Below are 24922 nucleotides of genomic sequence, written 5' to 3'. Positions count from 1 at the left end.
TTTCAGGGAGTTCAGCTGCTCCAGGGCAATAGTCTAGACTTGATTCAAATAACTAAGTACAGTTAAGTCACAACAACCCCAACCAGGACTCCAATCCCAGGACAATATTAGGGTTCCTGGTCAATCCATATTTCTCTTTACAAAAACTGTAAATGACTTTCGATGTCATTGTTTCAGCACCTTGTCCTGCACATTGCTTTGTGCATATGGCTCAGTTAATTCATAGGGGACTTTAATAAAAGAGCTGGCTTTAGTCTGCAAAGAACCATGTTGGTTCTTATCAATAACGATGTGTTTTTTTTATTAATAACAAAGTCCCCGAGATGAAACCAATGGACTCCATCCTGCACAGCATCCCCCACCACGACCGTCCTGGAGCTGCAGCAGGATTCCTGTCCAGGACAGCCAGTGGATGTGGTGGGAGGGGCGCGGACAGAGCAGCAGTCTGGGGTCCACCCCCCCAACTCCCCCTCCTCCCCACCACCAAACAACCTCCAGACCCCAAATCTCCTCCATGTGCTCTTTCACGCCCTGTCCACACAGCGCAGGAAGCGGCGACGCGCAGCGGAATCAAAGGTGCACGTCGAGAATCATCCGCGCCGGAGGCTGAACGCGAGAAGTTCCTCCTCATTCGGCCCGGAGTCCCAGAGAAGCGGGGACCATTGCCTGGTGCAGCTGTATCGGGGAGAAGGCTCGGGAGGAGGTGACGCTGCGGGACGACATGACCGAGAAGGACACCGCCACGGAGAAGATACTAACAGGTAAACGAGCGCGCGTGTAAAGCGAGGGATTTTGCTTTTTGTTCCTTCCTTTTTTTGGTAGCTTTTTTGGGGGTTTGTTGTTGCGGCGGTCATCTTTGATAGCAGTAATTTCGCGCGCACGTATGCAGTTGTGATTCGGTGCGGTGTTCTTGCGGGACGCGTTCACGTGCACTATTTCCGATGCTACTTACTGCCCGGTTTGAGTGTAACGGTTTCAAGAAGGACGGTGTTGGTGAACACGTCTTTTTTTCCGACCCCCTCACCCCACCCCCAACCCCCTCCACCCCTCTCGTCCGCTCTGCGCTCCAAGGGCAGCCGCAGTGGGCTGGGCCTCGCCGACTGGCCTGCATGGAGCCCCCCCCCTCCCTCCCTCCCCTACACCCCCTCAACAAACAAAAAACATGGCGCTATTACAACTTTACTACTCGGGCGTGTGTTTTCTCGACTACTGATATAGGACTCGCTTCTATTCTTCATAACGGCTCAGAGTTTGGTCACGTGACCCGTCCCACCGGAGTTGTGTGACTCAATGCAGCAAAAAAAAAGAAAAAAAACTCTGCACCGTGTCCTCAGGTAGCGCAGCAGCGTCCATCACCCGCCCACACTGCGCTGCTTGCTGCCCGGGGTTAGTGCTCGATGGAGGGGATGGAAGAAACGTGCACACCGTACTGTACAAGACAGCCAGGCGGACTCCATCCGGGTATCGCTCTTTTTTTGGGTCGCTGCAGGCTTTGTCAGAAAGCCCCCACGTGTGATCATGTCTGCTCATTATGTAATGTCCTTTTCACGCCAACTCATACCGGACGGTTCGGCGGCCATTGCGTTTATACGTCAAGCAGCGTTGATCCACACCGCCCCCCCCCCCTGATGGGGAGCAGTGTGTGCCATTCCAACACAGGATTCACTGCACTCCTTTCGTCATGTATGACTCCAAACATGTGCAAAGGCTTGAGCCTGGTTTGGGGTTGAAGTTCTAGATTTTCCAGACTAACTTTCTGGCAACGCTCCAGGGTTTTGTAATGACACAGGCTGCACCCTGATGGGGTCCTGCAGGGAGGAGAGCTGAAGACCAGGCTTTGTGCAACTTTAGCTCCTTTAAACTAAAACAATAAATAAAGCTGCTGCTGTTGTTGAAAGATACATCTCTTACTTGTGTGTTAATAACGTGAACACTGGGAAGTTTTCTCGATATCCGGCATGCATTTTGTTGTCATCCTCAAGGACGTGTTGCTACTCGGATGTTAGTGTCACTCAGTTGTGAAAGCAGCGCTTCATGCACAGTGTTAGATAACATCTAATGCCACTGCACAGGTGCCATGTGTGTGTGTGTGTGATGCAAAGTCGCCTGTCTCACCCCACCGCGTATAGTCTAAAGACGTGACTCTACCCCTTCCAAAGAGTTCAAACCCTGGATGCAATTCCTTTGGGATTACTCCCATGCGGGATGAAGGCAGCATCGCTCCACTGACCTCTGACTGGAGCCCGTCTCCCAACTTGCAGCAGGATGTTGCAGAATCATGATAAGTGACAACAGGCGCGTGTCACATGCTACGGGAGTGTGACTCTGACATTGACTGATCACATTAGGCTCAGCGCCTCTAAAAGCCAACACGGCAACAGTTTCCGTGTCTAATTTGATTCCCCCCCCCCCCCCCCGAGGTCAGCAACTTCATTTGTGTTTGTCTTGTGTTTTCACAGCAGCACTCGGAAGGATAAAAGAGGCTTTGTGTTTACGGTTTGTTCACATGGATGTGCAGAGCTCACCCTCTGTGGGTCATGCATGTTTTTAGAGGCCGAAAGGTGAAACACAAATAAGTGTTTTAGCTCAGAGTGATAGCAGCTCAGAGTTCCAGGTATGTTCAGGTGGTATTTTTGTTGGACAAGCGCCTGTGGAGCGGGCTTGCATGCACAACCGGGCGATTAAACTTCATTTACAAAATGCATTCAAGCTGAAGTCGCGCTCTTGCTGTGTTGTGGGATGAGGAGGAGGGTAAAAAACAACAAAAAAGGCAGAGGTTTTGGGTTCACGATATAAAAACAAGAAAAAGGAAAGAGTACGGCGAATACCAACATCTATTTCGCGAATCGTGTCTCGATGGCGAGCGCTTTCAGTTGCACTTCCGGCTGAGCCGGAGTCAGTTGGAGTCGTGTTTCGATTCAGAATTATAAAGCTCTTCGTAATCTCGTCGTAGTTTGCCATTTTCTTTTGAATTTCCCGCTGTTCATACCACACGAAAACAGGAAGGAAAGCCCGCCTCTTGCTTGATCCGATTGGCTGCCTTCGCCGAGTGTGACATTGATGAGCGGTGCGACTCCACGCCTCGCGATTAAAGTTGAGAATATTTGTACTTTTATGCATGCCTAAAAAACGCGCCTTGCGGCATTTAGAAGCGCCGTAAGATAGGAAAACAATGGTTTTGCTTGCGACGCGTTTTTTGAGAGTCGTGTCTGGTGTAATCGAGCCCTCGGACCATGTGGTTTCTTGCCAAAGTTGTTTTTGAAAGTCTTGCACAATGTTTTTGGGCCACTAACCAATGCCTTCCCCATCAGTACCGTGGACCCAGAGTCTGTCTTCTGTCCCACAATCCCTCATCTCTCCGCACCGGCCCACTGAACGACACATCCACGGAGTATCTGCAGGAATGAGTCCCAAAGCCAGGAAATGAGTCAGCATTTTGGCACCACCCCACGGAGGAATCCCATTGGCTCTTTGTAGGGGGCGATGCTAACTTCCTGTTTGAATACAACAATGCATCAATCCTGTATCACTCCAAACACATAGGAGGGGAAAAAAGAGTGAGTGGGCCTTGAGTTCATTCTTTTTTTTTCAAATACTGAAGCAATAGACATCGTTTTTTGGGGCTGTTTTTAATGACACAAGACATTTTTGAACGCGGTCCACGCCGTCCTGAGTCAGCCCAACCTGCACGTGTACAATAGAAAAGGTTTCATGGTAGAAATGATGCTCGTTATGTCAAATGACATGTAGAATTCCACAGCTGCTCAGTGCTTGTTGCCATGGCAATACAACTTCAACACCTTCCTATTATGTTCGTAAATGGAGCCGACCAGAAGAGTACCGTCACTGATATGACTACACGTGTTCATTTTTTTTTTACGATCACCCGTGAGTGGGCGGCCAGAGCTCGACGTGACGGCCGATACTCGTCTTTTACTACCTGCAGTACTACCTCTGTCCACAAGGTCCTCCTCACATTCTGCTTGAGATGATAGAATCCAAAAGACACAGAGAAGAGCAGTGAGGGAGCAGCTCTGTGGTGAGCTGGGCCGTAAAGAACATTTCAACCTGAGGTCATTTTTGACTAATCTAGTGTTTTATTGCGACGTGAGCGTCTCCTCTCCAGATATAGATCATTTCATATCTAGATAACAATATGTAGGACGCTAACTTGCACGTTTTCCGGTAAAGCAATACATTAATTGACCATGTAATAACCACATGGTTCGTATCCTCTGGCGTGATTAGAATACCCTGTGCAGTGAACCTCGCCCAAATAACATGTATTTTTTCTCGTAATCTGAATTCAGAAGAAACACAGAATGTATTTGATATTTTGGAGGTCTTTTATTTTGAAGGTCCACGTCAGAGTGCCCTGATGTGGTCAGAGTGACACTCTGAGGCTGTTACTTTGAAGTGAAATCGCTCTGTGCAATTCTGTCATGTTGAAGTCAGATTGGTCGGAAGCGAGTCTCATCTTGGCGCCCCAAAAATGTATGGCAATCCTTCAGATTACAACGTGGTGAGCGTGCATGTATTTTATTGGCAATCGGCGAGATGAGCCAGCGTTTTTTTTACACGTTGACATATTGCGGTAGAAACTTCGATTCTTTTTCAACCTTTTTTTTTTTTAGCTCACCAACAGCTAAACAATTACAAAATGTCAGTTCAGAACTTCAGAGTCTGCATTTTTCATTTCTAATATTTCTCCATCGCCGTTCTTCACCACAGTGTCTCCAGTGCATCCTTTAATTCTACTATCTTAAATGTTTAAGTAATTACTGCGCTACCTACCGCCACCTACTGGCACGGAGGAGTATTTAATTACTAGGCCAGCCACTATATTACAGGCTCAGACACTCAACAATGGCAAATATTTGCGACAATTGAAAAATATATATTTTTTGGACCGATTAAGTGAAATTGGACATTTCCCACGGCACACCTGGCGATCTCTCACGGCACCCTGGTGTGCCGCAGCACAGTGGTTGAAAATCACTGAGTTATATAGATGAGTTAGAGACAGAGCAAAGTGGGACTAAAAAGGAGACTTTCGTTCTGACTTTCTGGGAATGTTGTACATTGTTGTATGGAGACGAGCATCATGCTGAGGCAGGCAGTGAACACGATCCTTTGTTTGGTGTCTGCAACTATGAGACCAAAGGTTGCTAGTGAGATCCCCCAAACTGAATAGTATCTCATGTTTAACCGCTACGGAGACATCGGATCATTTAAAGAAAATCAAATTACAGATTTGATGTGTAAACAAATAACTACTCTCCAAAAAATAACAAAATTAATTCTATTCAGTGACTCAAAAACAGAAGTATTTCAGAAAATTTCAAATTACAGCTGTTTTTTCCCCTGTTGCTGGTGCGAAATGCATTCTGGGATATTTGGCTGTCCTAATTACAGACAATCCACCTCCGATGCATCCCCGGTAATATGGGCGGAGCAAGTCACATGAATTCATTTACACAACTGTTCAGTGAATGAAGTGGCTTCTCCATGTTGTTGACATCTCTCTGTGAACTGTGTGTGTGTGTGAGAGAGGGTGGGGGTGGGGAGGGTGGGGTGAGACAGGTTAGGTTGGTGGTCGGTGTTAAGGGGGTTGGGTGGTTTAACACCACGGCCATTAACTTCTCCAAGATCAGCCGAGAGGAGATAAGGCGAGACAAAAGCTGATCAGCCTTTTCGTAGTCGGGAAGTAAAAGAAACCTAAAGAATCGGATCAGCACAAAGCCAAAAAGGAACTTTTACAGATCCCGCATAAAATGTTTATGCCGCCGATACTAATTGCATATCATTGATGATTCTTATTGGCAGAAACAGATCCCTTCGATTACTATTTATGTTTGCCGCCATCTCCTCAAAAATGTCAACTGTCATTGTATAAACACAACAACAACAACATTGTAAATGTTATCCTTTCACCTTTTTTTTTAGCATTTTCCTCATAAATTCTTCAAAATTCAAATTATTAGGAAAAAAGATTGTATTTTTGTTGATGAAAACAATTAATTAAATAAATAAAAACATTTTGTTCATGTGTGCACCCTCCAGGATTGTAGTTTATATTTGTTGTTAAAATAAAAAAAATAAAAAAATCATTAATTTAAACTTGATGGAAAACAAACATTTATATCTTGACCAAACCAGAGCTGGCTATTGTCGAAATAGTCGAAACACTAAGTATTAATGACTCTCTGTCCAGTGGTTTTAACGCCACTGTTATCTGTCAGTGGAGTCTGGTGACTGTGTAATAGTATGTGTCATGAGTTCGGCTTTTTGAAATTCTCAGCTTAACCGTACAAATACACATTTACACAAACAAAAGTAACACCACCACAACACCACCCATGCTGTCACACAAAAGACAATATAGCGTCGTGACCTCACCGTTGACCCCCTTGGCTGACCACAACCAAAAACCGGCACCAGGATGATGATCGGGTGCAGAATGTTGAGGGGAAATGGGAACGGGAGGCCGGTTTGAGCATCGTGTCACATCTCAGACACGAGCCGTGTGGAGGAGTGGGCGTGGCGGGATGGGGGAGGGGCTACTCTCTGGTAAAGAGGGAGGACACAGCGCTCATGTGGAAAACGTAAGCAACGTTCAGAAGTCTGGATTGCAACACATGTTTTACATTTTCTCTCCAGCTTGTCCACATAGCTGGGATGTTTGCCTGTATGTTTTTTGTGGACAGTTTTTTGTTCCCAAAGCCCCATTGTTTGTGTTTCCACACACTAGATTAATGCTCCCAAAGGGGTTGTTCCACCGACATTTCGACCTCACCGGGTCTTCATCGCGTCGTTACAGTGACAAAGAAATTCTAATGTTTGCTCACCAACGATCATTAATGACATCACACTGTAAAAGGCTTCCTTTAATGTTACGTTTGGGGCCAGCAGAATCTTCTTTCTCTCTCGTAAATATAGATAATGGTTGGGAAACTCGAGGCCAAACACTTACAGATAATTAAGAACGAGCCGTCGCTCTGACCGACGTGTCTTTGGACTGTGGGATGAAATCCACTTCAGCTTGTCTGCATCTTGCACATTCATATTCTGTATCATAAAAAAAAGAATGCTAAATGCATTTCACATGACACAGGACACGTGTTCTCCTGCCTGTGGCGGTCTGAGCTACAGCCCTGCCGGTGCAGTACCTCTTTAGAACCTGTGGGTGGTGTCCAGCAAAGAAAGGGGAACAGCAGCCCTCCCGAAGAGCTTTGAGTCAACAGGAAGCAGAATGAAATGCTTTGTTTTTAGTTACCCATAAACCAGCTTGGTACAGATGTGAGGCTGCAGCGTTGAGCTGAGAACACGTCCTCGCTGTTGCATAATTCAGCCGCTCTTTAAATATGCACACACGCCGAGAAAAGATGGACTGCAGGATCAGATCTGAAAAACACGAAGGTGTATGTGACACACTGTGAGAACACTGGACGCGTGAAATACCAAAGATCGGTTCATTACCTTCGCATTCTGAGAATGCGGAAGGTTATGTTTTGATCGCCGTGTATTTATTTATTTGTGTGTTTGTGTGTTATTCGCATAACTCAAAAAGTATTAAACCGAATCGCGTGAAATTTGGTGGGATGATTGGTTATTATCCGGGGACCATTTGATTCGATTTTGGGATCGATCGGGTCAAAGGTCAAGGTCACCTGCGGCGAAGGTATGCGCTCTACCGAGTGTCCGTTCTAGTTCATGGGTGTTGTTGTCAGAGGATGTGGACGTCAGCACCGTGGTCATCTCTATGTGTGTGTTGTCCTCAGTAATCAGGGTGTGAGCTACTATCACTGTTTTCCATTCCAGACGGGCAGGAAGGAAAGCCATTGTTCAGCCCAGAGTTTGGAAGCGTTTCCTTCGAGAGTGACCCAAAGCGCTCTGCCCTCTCCAGGAACTCGCCGTGTCTTTCTGTCAAGACGTCTCGGCTCATTGTTTTAATATGAAGGTCTTTGTTGTAATTGACGAAGCGCCACGCCTTCGGTTTGTCTAAAAGTAACTCTGTCTGGCTTACGTCGAGAGCGGAAATGTAGAGGTCGTTGGGATGAGGAAAACCAACGGTTTGAAGATCTGGTCGGCAGTCAGGAATCAAACTCCCGGTCTGTCTTCTTGACTCGTAGCACTTTGGAGTTTAAGCAAAGAAGTTATGATGGGAATTATGTATCCTTTCATGGATTAAAGTTGAGGATCTTGTCTAGCTTTAGGGTTCAGGCTGACTTCAAGTTGCACAGTAAAGCTCACTATTCTCTGTATTAGTATTGTATTAGCAGCTCCTCCTTTAGGCGTTAGAGTAGATTATACTCGCCGTAGTGAAGCCGGCGCCACGAGATGGCTCTGAAAGGGGCGGTTTCATCAAAACCATGGACAGCTCTGTTCGTTGTGTAGATTTAATTATGACGTGTGAACCGAGAGATTGGATTTAGGCTCTTAGCTTAGTGAATGGAGCGGAGAAGAGGTGGATGGAAACAGATCACATCAGTTTAGCTTCGATTACTTTTCATGCATTTATTAAACTTAAAGTCTACTTTTTCCATGGCTTCTGCCAGTGTATTGCAAACGGGGTTAAAAAAAACTCTAAAAAATGGGATTCAAGCAGAAAACTCCTTAGAGAGAGAGAGAGAGAGAGAGAGAGAGAGAGAGAGAGAGAGAGAGAGAGAGAATGAAGTTAGCAGTAGCAACAGCTGTGGACGTAGCAGATCACTTAAAGTGGCATTATTTAAGGTGGACCAGCTATTCTATTATCCTCATGTTTTATTCTACACAAGTTCTATTCTATTAAGTAAATGACTGGATGAATAGAATAGAAGAGATAAAACGTCTGAGTCCAATGATGAAGTCAGAAAAATGGATTGAAAGTCTGAGAATATGGAATCAAAGTTTCAAATATGGAATGCAAGTCCTAGAATATAGAATGCAAGTCTGATAAGAATAATACACTTATTGGTGTGGGTTATTGCTTCCCACAATGCACTGTAATATCTACTTTACATCTTTGCACTGACTGACAATATGACAATACATACCTGCAAACTTGTCACCGTTTTGAAATCAAAATAGGTCATCCACGTAAATCGTGTGGATCCGAAAAGTTTTTGTTTTGGGGTAGGGGGTCAACTGGCCCGCTGCCGTTGAGATTGGAGAGAGACGCGGAGAGAATGTGAAGTGGTGATCTTCGCAGTAAAACATCTTTGATGCAGGGTTTAACATTAGAGGCAAACGTATCAGCGCCCCAGAGGAAGAACCTCAATCCAATCAAGTGACATCCATTCCTCGATGGCCATGGGGGAATATCATGATATCAATATTACCCATCTTGTTTGTTGTTGGCATCGCAGTTGAACTGACTAACTAGGTTGCCAGGAGGTACCAGAGAGAAAAAGATGGGACCCAGGATTGAACCCTGCGGAACTCCTCAGAGTAAAGCTGCACAAAGGGTCAATGGACTGCATTTGTATCATGCTTTTGTCGTTCTTAGTCACCACTCAAAGCGCTTTACAATGCCAGTCTTCATTCACACATTCACACATTCACACAGTAGTGCTTGATGCTGCCACACAAGGTGCCGCGGTTCACCCGCACACTTACACACACACACAAGGACTCTTGCAGACATGCATGACTGCGGGAGCCGGGGGGGGGGCCGCCAATCTTCCAATTAGTGGACGACCCGCTCCAACTCCTGAGCGTCAGCCGCCCCAATGAATAGCAGGTTTGCCATTGTCGGCCATTATGAGGATGTCATCTGTCACTCTTAGTGGTGTTTCTGTTTCTGGGCCATGTCGGTGACAAAAGCAGGAAAAGGAAAAGCAGAGCGTGTAGTGTGTGTGTGTGCGGCCGTGCGAGAAAGAGAGAGACTCAGAGCAGACGGGTGTTTGTGATAGTGGAAATTAGCAATAAAGTTATCGAGTAGGAGTAAATGTTCAATGTCAGCCCTGGAGTTCCAACAAAGTCACGTCAAAGTTATGATACGATTCAATAAAAAGAGGGCGAGCCATGATATTTGGAAATATTTATGGTGCAATACCAGTCTAAAAACTAATGAGTTGTTGTTGACAGTGTCTCATAACAGGTGTCTGGCCAGAGAAATCCAAATGAGTACAGCTTCCTCTGAATCTAAACCAAAGTATGAACTTGCAGTAGGAGTTTAAGTGTCCACGCCTACGTCAAAGGCTGTATCCACCATTTATTTTATTTTATTTTAAATTTATTTAACCAGGAAATGCCTCATTGAGATTAAAAATCTCCTTTACAAGAGTGTCCTGGCCAAGACAGCAGCAGCAGCACGTCACACAAAGTTCCATACAATACAACATAAAACAGTGACAGACAATATATTTAAAAAAACGAAAAACAAAATCACAGCATGAATAAAACCAAAACTAAGACTCAAGTCAACACAACCCAGCTCACACAGGAGCACATACCTCCGTCATATAAAACATCTACAGCTAGATGAATTTCCCTCCAATATTTTTAAAAACACCTAAGGAGACCATGACAACAACAACGGATGTTAGATATAAGCTATTAGCAGCTTCGTTCTAAAAATATGTTACATGTGGATGTGTGAGTGTGTGTGTGTGTGTGTGTGTGTGTGTGTGTGTGTGTGTGTGTGTTTAGGGGCTGCAGCGGTTGTCAGGCTGTTTCTCCATGTGTCTGGGCTGATGGCCAAGTGGATGCAGTCGGCCGGGGAGAGAGGAGTAGGAGGGGGGGGGGGGACGAATGAATGGGACCTCACATGGGAAGATGAAACAGGACATTCTCTCCCCGAACTCATTCTGCCGCCGGCGCCTATGAATGTGTCTCTTTGATGGTCTTGTCTTGTTGTGTTCGTGCCCATCAGTGAATTTAATGAGGCTCCTCTTCTGTTAATGTAGGTAACAATACGCTGTGTTTCATCGCGGGCGGAGACCCCCGCCGGACTCTGAAAAAGGGCCTCGATTGTCTCTCACGATTTATAAACATTTGATATATTTATGAGTTTATGAACATTTGAGATATTTAAACTAATTCAGCGTGCCGATTTAATTCGCACGCATTGCCTGCTGTCAGGCTTTGAGTTGAGTTCGTAGAACAACTTTGCAACTCATCCACAAAAATTAATGATACATTCAGGCAAACATTATCGTTTTAAGAAAAATATCCTTTTGGTACAATTTAATTTTGCTCGTGGGAGATGCGCCGTGATTAAAGACCTGTGCGTCACGTCGAAGGGAAAGCTGTGTTTATTTATGTATGAAAAAACATACATTTATTGTAATATCAAGATTGATTGCTGATTAATGGATTGACAGCAAAGAACTGCTGATGGGCAGCGCCTTAAATATCCATGATTTGAATCGAGGGAAGCTTATTCTGTCTTTCGAGTGACTGCACATAAATGTACACACAGAATGACAGAACAACAACATGGCAGGTTTTGGAAATGTGTGTGTGTGGTCCGTAACCCTCCTGTTGCCTTCACATTTACTAACATATTTTACCCTCGGGGTCAATTTGACCCCAGAAAATAAAACCTCCAGAAAATTGTTAGAATTAATATTGTTTCCCAAGTTTAAGTGTGAGGTACTTTATGTTTGTTTGTTGACTACCTAAATAGCCCTTTAAAGACGGCTTTGTACCAGACTGCTGTCTGGGGGGGTCATGGTTGCCGGTGACATCCCTTCTCCCTTGAGTGCAGACTAAAAGCACGTATTGGATTCGCTGCTCTTTTCATCGGAGACCCTTGGTGAAGGTGACCCTAGTCCACAACAATGTCATCAGAAAATGAAAGATTGTCCTTCTTTATTGACGTGAGCCCTTTAAACTTCAAGGAACCGTTTTTTTCAGTCCTACTTAGACTAATTGATTCTTTTAGTCAAGTGCCTGATCATTTTACGGACATTCTCTCGCGGCTCAGGCCCTCGAGCGGCAGTCGTTCGGGGAATAGATGGAATGCGAAGGCCAACAGGAAGTCACCGCTCCCACTGAGCCGAGAGAAGTAAGAGTCTTCACATCCTTTATCAGCCGCACAGTCGGCGCTGCGATGTCAGCTCGAGTTCAGCAGGCGTTCAAAGGAATACAAAAATATCCTGTTGAATTTGAGTCACGCCTGTCCACTGTGTGGGGAACATGGGTGTCCTTCAGCACATCAAGATGTTTGATCTTTTTAGAATTAGCCCGTTTGAAATAGGGCTAAAACAGGGAGATGGAGCAGCTACTCAATGAAGACCACAGCCCAGAATCGAAGCCGGGACCTTGTGGTTTTATGGCATAATAATACTAATAATTAAAGCTGCGAGCAGCGATGAACGGGTCCTCGCTCATTTGCGCCAGTAGGGGGCGCTGGCGGGATGCCGGCACGCTCGGACGAGAACGCAGTCCCGGCGGTCTGACATTTTAAGAAAATTGAAGTCGATCGGATACATTTTGTGGGAGGAGTTTGTGAAGGTAGGAAGGCTAAAAACGGCAAAGAATGACAAATAAATGCCAAATTGGCCGAATGACTGTGGTGCTCCCTAAAGTTTAAAACACACAAGATTTGTTGTGCATTTTATAGAATGCAATGTGCATATGCACTGTAAGCTTTGAGTGAATAGTCCAAATAGTGGTGAAGTTATGATCAATGAAACACAAGACACACCCCTAGGAAGTTCATTGGTCCATATCTCCTTAACATAATGATATATCAAAAAGCTTTTTAAGTTCAGATGATATAGCTCCAATTATGATCGACAACAAGATTTGTGTAGTTTGTAATTATGTGTTTTCACAATAATTTCCACAAAATTCAACGTATCGGAAAATCTTAAGTAGGCGGAGCTTAGAGGTCTGGTAGGCTTATTTATAGAGCAGTTAGGAATGGACATGTGTTAACAATTTCAAGTCAATCGGACATTCTGAGGTGGCGCTAGAGAGCCATTTTTTTAAACCGAAATTTGTCGTCTACATCTGATGGCTTTTTTCACCAAGCCTGACAAGCTTGCCAAATCTTGTGAGTTTTGGAGTGCGGCAAGTACCCAAAATATACACCCAATGTTCCCCTAATAATAACAATAGGGTCCTCTCGGACTGACTCGCTCAGTCCCTAAATACCCAAAGCGAATACAATGCAATACATAATAATAATGTACACCTTCTTGATCCCACACGGGGGAAATTATTCTCTGCCATCCTTAGGAGCAACCGGGGGTTCAGTTTCTGATATTGTTACGTTCATTTGACTATTTCATTTAATATGCCTATGTCCGTATAACTCAAGCATGGGAGCATCTCCTTTTGTCTCCTTTCATCCCCTTGCTATGTTTTGTGCTGACATTGTGAGCACGTTGCCGTGGTTACGTTAGCATTTAGCTCACATCACCGCGGGGCCTCACAGAGGAGCGAGCGTGGCTGCAGACTTCTTATCTTTATCCCCCGGAGATGTCTGACCGGTTTCCGGTTGGCACCGAACTGAGAATAGCTGGTTCCACCTTAAAGAGCAGCCCGCCTTAAGTGAGCCTGCAGGGCCCGTGTTGTTGCTAAGTCGTGCTAACAGGGCCCGTGTTGTTGCTAAGTCGTGCTAACAGGGCCCGTGTTGTTGCTAAGTCGTGCTAACAGGGCCCGTGTTGTTGCTAAGTCGTGCTAACAGGGCCTGTGTTGTTGCTAACCCTCATCACTTTGTCCAGTAAGATACAGGAGTGCAGAAAGGGAGGAGCTGTAGCTTTTATCCACCCTCAAGCCAACTGTACACACACTGAACTGCTACATTGTGTAGCGCTGCTGCAGAATTCACTCACTGTTAAACACATGCTCTCTCTCCCTCTCTCTCTCTCTCTCTCTCTCTGTCCTTCTCTCTCGGTCTGTCTCACTCTATCTGTCTGTCTCTCGCTCTCTCTCTGTCTCTCTCTGCCTGTCTCTTACACACTCGGTCTGTGTCTCTCTCTCGCTCGTTCTCTCACTCTCTTGCTCTCTCTCTCTTTGTCTGTCTCTCTCTTTCTGTCTCTTACACACTATGTCTGTCTCTCTCTCTGTCTCTCTCACCACTTTTTATGAGGTAAAACATGTTTTATTTTTTATTGTTTTATTGTTTTTGTTTCTATTTTAAACAACCTGATTTTTTAAAGCACTTTATTTTAAAGAATCTGTGTAAAGGCTAAAGAAATGTGAATAAAGTGTTTTTAAAATTGTTAAAAATATCTCTCTCTCTGCCTGTCTCTCTCTCTCTGTCTCTTTCTGTCTCTCTCTATCTCTGCCTGTCTCTTACACACTATGTCTCTCTCTCTCTCTGTCTCTCTCTTCCCCGATACACTGGCAGATACCCTGTTAACGTTAATTTCCTCTGGGTGATGGGCGTCGCCTGCCCGACTCGTATCCTCTAGTGATGACTTAACCTGCGTCATATTTACCTCATCATCATGAGTTACTGACATGGTAATTGAAACATTTTGTTCGGATTACAGAACCTACTCGCCGGGTCTTCATACAAACGGCGTGAGAATGAAGCCGGAACCAGACTCACGAAGCCAATGAGGAGCCTGGTGGCAGAAGGCTCCGGTTCCCATTCTGCTTCCTCTCTTTTCCTTTTTGTTTGTTTGTTGCCTCTGTGACTGTAACGTGAGCTCCTTCTGCTGTCCGACCCGCGGTGCTCACAGAGGCTCCCCCTCCTCCGCTCTGTCAAGAATGACGGATGGAGTTGTTGAAAATATTGCGTTAATGGCGGTAAATATTCCCTTAACCTCTGCTAAAAGCTTCGACAGCTTAGTCCGCAAACCAATGTGCGATGTCACGGCGACGACGTCCACTTCTTATCTACGCCCCTACTTTGCTTTCAACGAGTGACTACACACTATTTATCGGTATGTCTTCATCGCTAGTTTTATTGTATTTAAAGTAGAATTGAAAGAGCAGTTACCATTCACAACAGAAAGCCGATTAGAAACCTCCTTATTGCACAAGGTAAACAAACTGAGCTCGCACAAGAAGAAAAAGGAGAAGGCCTCAACCAAACTCCAGTGAGACGCCATTTGAGATATTAATTACTGCAAGAGCAATCGCTTTCCCCCTCTAATCATGATTGGATTTCTATGGCTATTGTTGGGCATAACAACTCAAGGTTGTAAAGGTGGCTGTGAGAGTGGGCTGCTGGGGGGGGGGGGGGGGCGCCGAGAGACGGCGGCACGGTGGCTAGATGGAGTCTAGCCACAGGTGGTCGGTAATTCTGCACCGTAATTGCCTGGCAAAGTGTCTTACGGGTCTTCAGACCACTCATCCACTCCGTAGGGGTGGACGAGAGAAAAGGGTGAGCGAGGCGGGAAAAAGAAGGATGGATGCCACGGCGTCCCGTCGCGAGACTATTCTGCCAGACACTTACCATACGTCGAGGGAGTATTATTATTGTGTGCGTTCACAGAACACTTTCTGCGGAAAAAAAGGCTATTAAGGCGGACTAATGAAAATGATGGGAGCAAATGGGCAGACAATCTCCAATTCAATTGAAATGTCACTGTGTGTTAAAGACAGGTGCAACAGGCATTGTGTGTGCAGTTTGAATGGGGTGGGATGTTGTCAGTCTGCAGCTCGGCTCCAGGAAAGGAGCCATCCTTTCACACTGGCCGAGCCTCTACGGCCTCCTGGGTACCATGACTATTTCATCGTAAAGGCTGCTTAGAAAGTCACTGGGTTTTTTAGGATTGTGCTTAAAGTCTTGAGATGATTTGAGTTAGGGTGCGAATAAATATCTGACAGGAAAATTGTTCTTATTTAATCCGTACCAACACTGCAAGGTACACACACACACACACACACACACATGATAACCAGCGGGCAGTTCCTCACGTCTTAAACAACAAAAGCTACTAAAGCCCTTTTATATTCAACTATTTATTCATTTCACTTTTTAAAGAGTCCATGTTGAATAAAGGTGAGTGACAGGTGTGCATTGATTTAAACCAGCTGCTTGTGAGTCTGGAATGGAAATACAAGTAAATAAATAAATATCCACTTTTATTAATCCCCAAGGGGAAATTAGTTCTCTGCATTTAACCCATCCTTAGTTATGAAGGAGCAGTGGGCTGCAGTGATACGCCCGAAGCAGGGGGGTGGTGTGCCTGCCTCAGGACACCCGACGATGGAGCTAATGGGAGGGAGGGATTGAACCTACAACCTTGGGGTTGCAGGACGACCCTCTTACCCCACTGAGCTACAGCCGCCCCAAAGTATACGAGGGCCCTGGTTTTTTGGAACAATACGCTCCTTTGGCAGTTCTGTGGTTCAGAGAAGATCTCGAGAGACACTCTCAACTCACGATGCTTTTGGGTGTTACATTCTCGTGAGCCCGATGGCTCAAGAAAGCCTGGAGGGAATGTCAAAGGTCACCCCGCCCTGAAAAATATAATATTTTGGCCATCATATGCTAAAACTAAGTGTCTAAAAGTGATGACATTTTGTCCAGGCGTGGATGTGAACTGTAACTCGACTGGTTGGCGTATGACGTAGTTTCCTTAGCAACAGGAAGTCGCTAACCTCGAAACATTAGGGTCACAAACAACCTGTCTTCACCCCAATGGGAGGAGCCGGTGTTACACTGGGGCTCTCCTTTGAAAAACAACTTTGAATTTGTGAGCGAATTATTGACGAGTCGTCAATAAAATATTACCCAGACTTTTTCAATCATTTACAGAAATACACTACCGATCACAAGTTTGGGGTCACTTAGAAAAAGAAAGAAAAACTTAGAAATGTTCTTATTTTTCAAATAAAAGCAATGGTTTTTTTAACGAAGATAACATTAATTCTAAATACACTCTCGACATAGTTAATTTGGTAAATGACTATTCTCTGGTGTTTAATAAAATCTCTACAGAGGTGTGTAGAGGCCCATCTCCAGTGTTCTAATGGTACATTGTGTTATCGCCTTAGAAGACGAGCGGAGGGGTAGAAAACCCTTGAAACCCCTTTTTATGTGAGCGCAGCTGAAAACAGTTATGCTGGTGAGAGAAGCTATAAAACTGGCCTTCCTTTGAGCGACAAGTTTGAAGAACAACATTAATATTTCAAATAATCATTATTTCTAACCTTGTCAATGTAAAACACAGAATTGTCTGGGTGACCCCAAACTTCTAACCTGTAGTGTATATATTGTCTTACATGTAGCTAAGTGTACGTAGCGTAAGCATGTAAATGAATAAATGATGGGAGATGGAACCGTGTGTGACATGAATTTCTTTTTCTGTGTTCCTCTATAGACGCGATGGCCAATCCCTCTCCAGCAAAGAGCACGGGCGAGCCCGGGATCACCCCGCTGTCTCCGTCTCACACTCAGGTGGCTCAACTCTCTTCTACATGTGGCGCTTTCCTAGCATTCCATAAATTAAGTTACACGACAGCGCACCGGTACACACAACGCCAGCTGTCGTACCACCAGACGTCAGAGCGACCTCTGCTCTCCACCCTCCACATATTATGTAGTTTTCCTTTATTTTTTATTTTTATGTTACAAAATGAGACTATGAGCTACATGACATTGCGCAACCCTGTGTTGTACAATGACAATAACTGAACCGTTTCATGTGTTTTGAACAGAAAGTAATTAAATCACAGACGGAGACAGTCCTCCTGCGGAGGAGCGAAGTAAACTTTGGTAAACCAGTATAATAACTAGAATGGGCACTCGGTAGAGCGCATACCTTCGCATATCACAAGTTTGGGCATTGAATTATGAACATTTTGGCATTAGTTGCATGCCAATTGGATAAAAATTGACAGTGCTATAGTAAAAATAAGATTTTGACCTATCCATGACCTTGACCTTTGGCCCGATCGATCCCAAAATCGAATCAAATGGTCCCCAGATAATAACCAAACATCCCACCAAATTTCATGCGATTTGGTTTAAAACTTTTTTTGTTATGCGAATAACACGCTTACAAATAAATAAATAAATACACGGCGATCAAAACATTACCTTCCGCATTTTCAATGCAAAGGTAATAAGATAAGATAAGAGATCACTTACAAAAAGATGGAGTGACATACATACACATAAGTAGGCACTGTGGAAGTCGGAGAGGAAATATGGCTTTGAATAACTGAATCATGACTTTGTGGTCTGACCCACATGAGCTATTCTTAGGGTGTATCCCTTATCCTTGGGCAGATTAAGATTAAAAGAATGAACAATGTTGGTAAAATCCTTAATAAAGGAGCCGGAGGGTCAGCATATATGTATTTTTCAAATCCCCTAAAATCGGGACTCGTGAAACGAGACGTAATAAGGGATCAACGATCAGAGAATTCCTGAATAAAAGTAGAGTAGAGGGCCCCACCGTTAATCAATCATCATAAATCAAACTTCCACATTAATACAGGGAATATATGAATACAAAATTCCAATATGCTGCTAATTGACACTAGAAGGAGAAACATACAGAAATGTTTTCGCACTGCAAGTGAACGCACCTTAACTTTGAATCAGACGATTGTCTCTCATTCATTTCATTGTGTCATTGAAGGTTATTTACTCTATGCTTTGAAATTCTCCTTGTTAGTTTAAATACCACATTTTCTCACTTTTTCATGTACACACAGAAATTAAAAAAAATATGTGGTCATGGAAATTTGGTTGAAAGTCATGAGTCGAAATGTGTTTGAACCCTGAGTCCGGTTCCACTAGTTTTAAATAGACATCCCAACGTCCCCTCGGCTTCCCATGACTCTCAGTTGCTGTTGGAGCCGACCAGGAACCTGCAGGTTTTATTGGCCCCCATCGTATCGCGACTCGCACACCAATCGGCTCGCTGTGCGAACCTCAGCACATCAATCTGCATACTGTGTATTCTGCAGTTGACCCATTGACCCCTGTACTCTGATCCCTGTACTTTGCCCCTCCATACCGTGACCCCCATCGCCTTGACCCCCCCGTACCATGAGAATGAGGCAAGAATACACGCCCTCCAGTACACGTATAATCTGCTATGTTGTTGTTTCCCCTGTCGCCGTGGGTTTCTGTGTGTGTACACGTTCAGCAGTGCTGCGAGTTTGCTATTTTAAAACAATTGAAGTTATCGATCTGGATCCATTGTTTGCTTCCAAAGTGTCGCTGTGGACGGTTGTGAATGCAAATGCTTCTATTACATCCTACGTGCTTGTTTGTGTGTGTGTGTGTGTGTGTGTGTGTACATGTCCTCACCCCATGCGTCTGTCCACGCTCTCTGTGCAGCAGAACGACACGGACCAGGTGCCGTCGGGCCCGTCCTTCGTGGTGGTGGTCGCCATTGATTTTGGCACCACGTCCAGCGGTTACGCTTACGCCTTCACGAAGGAGCCCGAGTGCATCCACACCATGAGGTAAGGCCGGCGCCGCAATGCAGACACTCAGACGACAGTGTGGGTGGAGCGACATCAGCGGGAGGTGTTAGTGGTCTATCGTCTTTGAACGCTGTCAAAAATATGTCATTTGCAACTGAAATTACTTTGTATGTGTTCAGTTAATGTCTCTAATCAATAGATGGACAGCATCATTAAAAAAGGGGCAGCATGAGCAGCTGTGCACACGAGACGGGGCACGCAGTGTGAAGCATTTGTGTCTTTAAAGTTACAATCAAATCAAAATGAAGCAGCGCAGTTTCATTATTGGTGATGGATGCAGATGACTGGGTGCTAACCTGTAGCACCTGCTGACCTCTCTGACCTCACGAGCCACAAATCGTTCAGCTGACTCAGAATATAAGATTTCCTACTCCTCAAAATAAAAGAAAAAAGTTCATACAAATTATACAAAAAAGTTATACACTAATAAATAAATAAATAAAAATAATAATATAAAACACACTACAGAATATATATATAAATAAAAATATATATAAATATATAATTTGTAACACTATATATATATATATATATATATATATGTATATATATACAATATATATATATAATATATATATATATACATAATAATAAAATATATATAATGTAATATATATTCATATATTGATATATAATATATATATAATGAGGGTCTCAGTCCTTATTCAGCAGCCTGATGGCCTGACTGAAGAAGCCTGCCTCAGTTTGTTTGTGCTGCTTCAAGTGTGGCTGTGCCTGGTGTGTAAAGTTAATGAGGTCTGGCCCTGACGGTTGTGGGGGGGGGTATTTGTGTTTTCAGCGTCTTCAGTTCGCTTCATGTGCACTTGCTTCACCTCCAACGCAGTGATGGTGGCCTGGCACCAACAGTTTGTGGCCGTGTATATTGCCTTCAAGACTGCTTGCTCGGGCTAATACGGCGGTCAGGAACACTGAGGAGCGGGTGTGCCTTACATGCAGATGTACTGCAGTGACGTGATTGCTCAGGTAGTGTTGGGCCCAGGGCGCCAGGGTTCCCATCGACCAGGTGATAGGTGTGGCAAGAGTACTCGGGGCAGGCGGAGCCTGTGGTTTCTGAGGTGAGTAGGGGCTCTCCTCTAAGAGATCCTGCGCCATGAGGCGCCTGACCTCTCTACCGCTGTGTGCCTCTCCGGCACGCTCCTTGGGGGTGTGACGGAGCTGTGCACCGTCTTCTCCCTCTGCACTCCTCCGTCTGCCTGACCTCTCTGGTGCTCTCCCGGCTCTCCGCCGCCTGTAGTCAGCCTGTACCCCTTGTGTCGCTTGCAACCTTGCTGACTGGGCTGGAGCTGTGGCACGCCCCAGTCCTCGGCCCTGTGGATGTCTCCGTGTCGTGGGTGATCAGCCCTCATGTGGCCCCCGTGCAGAGGGTGGGCGTGGCGTTCATTGGAGAGCCATCCGTGCAACCGGGGTGCTTGAGAGTGAGGGTGACACGCCCTCCAACATGGTAGACAGGAGGCCTAGGTCTCTGGCCAGGTATCCTCACCCGGCCAGGTAGCCAACAGGCTGCCCATGCTAGGCTCCAGAGCCAGAATTGCATTGCCTAGTGAGCTGAGCTGTGGTGTCGAGCCCAGCATGTGATGTGCCACAACAGACCGCAGAAGTCTGGCCCCAGCCCTGGGACACGTGGTGAAGTCTGGTCCAGGTGGTGAGGGCGCATGGAACAAATGAAGTCCTTGACCAACCATGGGGGCATTCTGTTTTGACAGCCAAACAATTGCCATGAGGCAGTCGTTCAGGCAGGTTACCTTGGGGTGTTTGGGACAGGCACAATGGTGGACATTCAGAGGTCAGGCACGGGGTCTTGGGTCGGGGAGGACATGGTCCTTGGGGCGAAGACCCCGCCAAGGGTGGAGCACACAGCCTCTGAACTGCCTCGGATGAACTCTGATGCCTGAAGATGTCTGCGGCTCTGTGCCGATTGGAGGATCGCCCCGGTCGCCCCGCTCCTCGACCGTCGGGACCTGCCGCCGGCCGCCGCTGCCGGCTCCTCTGGGCCTGGCGCACGCTGTCCTCTCGGGCGGTGAGCGGCTGGTTGAGGAGGTGCGTGTTGTCTCGAACCTGCCGTCACGCGAGACCTTCGCCTGATTGTCTGTAGGAGTTTCCCTCAGGGAGTTCCTCTCTCCTCACACTTCTGGTTCTCCAGCTCACGCTTCTCCTCTTCACCTTCCCCACCTCCTTACCCTCCTCGTCCTGCTCTTCCCCCTCCCTGCTCTCCCGAGGGGCAGAGGCTCTTTTGTATTCCAGGCTCGTTTGTGACGTTGTGCATCCACGGTTTGTCCAGGGTGTTCCAACCCATTATCGCCACAACGTCATCGTTGATGTTCGATAACCATTCGACTGAGGATCGCATCTTTATCGTTCTTGATGAATCACCGATTCTTGATGACGTTGTTGACTGAGGCGTACTCACACTGAACGTATGTCCGCTCGCGACCCTCCGCATATCCCAGTCCCTTCCCTCCACCTGTCCTTGGTCACTGCTCGATTGGCGATTGGTTGCTGCTTCTCTGCCTGTGGGTAGGTGAAGCTGTGGCCGGTGTTGGTGGGTAGAGGTGGTGGGCGCGGGCATATCCATCCGGAGGGTGGGCGGAGTGACTGTATCCATCCGGAAGGGTGTGCCTCGTGGTGAAATGTGCCTCCCCCTGTTGCTTTTTTATGTGTGAAGTTTGCTGGAGGTCCTCTGCCACAATAGCTTGCCGACTCAGCCTCCAACTGCTAGCCGCTGATGCGTTGTGAGTTCCTTCAGCGCTCGCTATGTCCGTGTTTCCTTCAGCGAGTGTACCGTGTTGACTGTACTAAACGCTGCTGCGAATGGAATGTGACATGAGTAGCCAGCGGTAGCCAGTGAACAGACGAAGGTACTCCAGTGTAAGAGTATAACGATGACTGAGGACGTACCAAGATCTGTATTACAAGAGCACATTATCCTACCACCATCTTTCAGAGACGAGTCTTTGTTCTTCTGTCGGTGATCGGAAAAATCCTGCGCTGACGAATCCTGAGTCGGCAACATCCTCAAACATCCACATCTCTGTATCATGTCTCCATGCAGCGTCCTTAGTTTCCCAGTGGAGGTTCGGTGGAGATGAGCTAGCATATGTAGCTCTGCCAACTTGCCAGTATTTGCATAAAAAAATGGTGGTGGGTGGGTCCGTTGGCTCGGGCAGCACAGCCTAACCAGCACGCCAGCTTCCCCTCCCTCCCGGCGACGCGCGCGAATCGCGACCTAAAATGCGGAGATAGTTTGTTCGCAAGTTCCTTGGCGGGGCGTCCGAGGTAAGAAAAAAAAACTGTGGCTAGCGAGCAACTGCGATCAATCTCCAGAAGTGCGCATCTGTGATACGTTAAACCGGCTGCTAACGTTTTGTGCAAAATAGCAATAAGAAGAATAAATATAAAAAAACTGCTACAAAATCCGGGAGCTCGCAACACAGCGGCCATCACGTACGGCGCCATATCACTTTAGCCTCCTCACTAGAAAAAGAAGTTTAGAACACTTGAACGCCACTCAAAGGCGGAGGAGTTCCCGCTTTGAGCAAAGCCAGCAACACAGGACTTCAAGAAAAAGCAGTTTGATGTCACGCAGTAACGCAGGCGTGCATTTTACCGGCAAAGTAACGTATATAAGATACGGTATGTAATTAGAATAATACATACCATCATATCGTAGAACTTAAAACCAACATATATCGTCATATAACTGGTTATGGTCAACAATCTTTAAGAGTGATCTTGTTCTCAGTGACAGCGGATCAGGGAGGACAAAACATTCAAAATAATTTTGGTCAACGTCCAAGCAAAATGAAAGCCTTGGTTTTCACAGCTTATTAGTTTACTATTTGTGAACTTCACACACACAGACACACACACACACACATATTACCACAGTGAGAGACGCAACGGTGAACACCCTAAAACCCCCAGGACTGGTCTCTACTTACAAACTTCTTCACAGATTATAAAAACAATTGTTTGATGTTCTTAAAGAGATAAATGTCCAGCTCGTTGTCCAAGCCAAACCTCGATTCAGACCCTCCCCCTCCCCGGCTGTTTAGTTTGGGTTTCTCCTCTCCTGGAACCTTACCCAAACAAACAAAGCCTGGACAGAGGCCGCCCGGCTGGTGTGGTGACGAGCGGGGTTTCAGTTTCGAGAAAAGCTGTTTAAGAGGAGAAGGGGGGGGAGGGGTGCTCTGGTGAGCTAGCAGGAGACATTTCAATTCAGTTTATTTTGTATAGCCCGATATCACAAATTACAAGTTTGCCTCTACAATCTGTACACATACGACATCCCTGACCTTTGACCTCACATCGGATCAGAGAGAAATGGGAAGAAACCTTCAGGAGAGCAACAGAGGAGGATCCCTCTCCCCGATTGGACGGAGGCAATAGATGTCATGTGACCAGAAAAGAGCATTACAGAGTTACATAAACACATTCAACGAATATGACAGAGTGTATGAATAGTTGGTAGTAGGCATGGACCACGATCCAGACCTCCACGATCCAGACTTCCACGATCCATCAGGCAGATTGTCCTGAGCAAACACTAAAAGAAAGTCAGCATACATGCAGCTTCTCACTCTATTTACTTTTCCTGGTCGATTAATGCAATTATTTAACTTTGTTTACATCTCCGCCCTCTGAATGTACCTGAATGTATATGTTCCACAGCCTGTAACCCTGCATTGGGTCAGGAATGAGGTTTTAAATATAAATCTGTAACTGCCCTCAGACATGTGTGAACCCTCTTCCCTGGTGGGATAAAAACTATGAAAATCCATAAAACTTATTTTTAGAAAAAAAGAAAGTCAGCTTTGAAACCGCCACCGGTCGATCGTCGCGTCTCTAAAAGTACGAGATATCCCACCGACCCCATATTTATTTCCAGCTGAAAGCTGTTCCATCCAGATTTCCCCAGATTTCCCCAGATTTCCCAAAGGAGTTTCTCATCCCAACAGGTGCTCTTAGTGAGAAGGCCTCCCATAATCTCATCACACACACACACACACACACACACACACACACCTCTCAGGACCAGAGAGAACACTAATAATAGCTGAACCCAATTTGTCCAGAAATACTGCGGCAGCTCAATTAGCCTACAAGAGAACGACTGATTACTCACCGGTTAATTGGGAATGTTGCGTGAAGCCTGCAGTGAACTGAAAGGCTCTGACTCGTCTGCACACGGCTTCGAATGGAACGGGAATTAATCGAAAGCCTGGAAAGCGGAGTGGTTGAACGTGGGCCCGACTGGACTATATGTGCTGGATACAAAAGGCCGAAATGCAGAGATGCTTGTGTCGATAACTGGACTTCCTTCCAGGCGTTGGGAGGGCGGGGACCCTGGGGTGTCCAATCAGAAGACTCCCACCACGATCCTGCTGACTCCAGACAGGAAGTTCCACAGTTTTGGCTACGCGGCGCGCGACTTCTACCACGACCTGGACCCCAGCGAGTCCAAACAATGGCTGTATCTGGAAAAATTCAAAATGAAGCTCCACACTACCGCAGTGAGGAAACACACACACACACACACACACACACAAAGTAGCTTGGTGAGCCT

At 45.9% G+C, this 24922-nt stretch overlaps 1 protein-coding gene across 3 annotated transcripts in view; it reads left to right on the top strand.

Annotated features, from left to right (window-relative positions):
• Positions 1–500: 500 nt before the first annotated feature.
• Positions 501–24922, top strand: part of hspa12a (heat shock protein 12A) — a 41030-nt gene continuing 16608 nt past the window's right edge. For 2 of the 3 annotated variants that reach the window (XM_056435761.1, XM_056435759.1), the window contains exons 1-4: positions 501–761; positions 17217–17293; positions 19190–19317; positions 24683–24869. In XM_056435761.1, the coding sequence (XP_056291736.1) occupies positions 722–761; positions 17217–17293; positions 19190–19317; positions 24683–24869 (432 nt within the window). In that variant the 5' untranslated portion in view covers positions 501–721. The remainder of the gene's footprint in view (positions 762–17216; positions 17294–19189; positions 19318–24682; positions 24870–24922) is intronic. The other variant, XM_056435760.1, reaches the window with a different exon arrangement.

The sequence above is a fragment of the Pseudoliparis swirei genome, chromosome 17, assembly GCF_029220125.1.
Source record: "Pseudoliparis swirei isolate HS2019 ecotype Mariana Trench chromosome 17, NWPU_hadal_v1, whole genome shotgun sequence".
Classification (NCBI taxonomy): Eukaryota; Metazoa; Chordata; class Actinopteri; order Perciformes; family Liparidae; genus Pseudoliparis; species Pseudoliparis swirei.
This window is presented reverse-complemented; position numbering and strand designations above follow the sequence as displayed.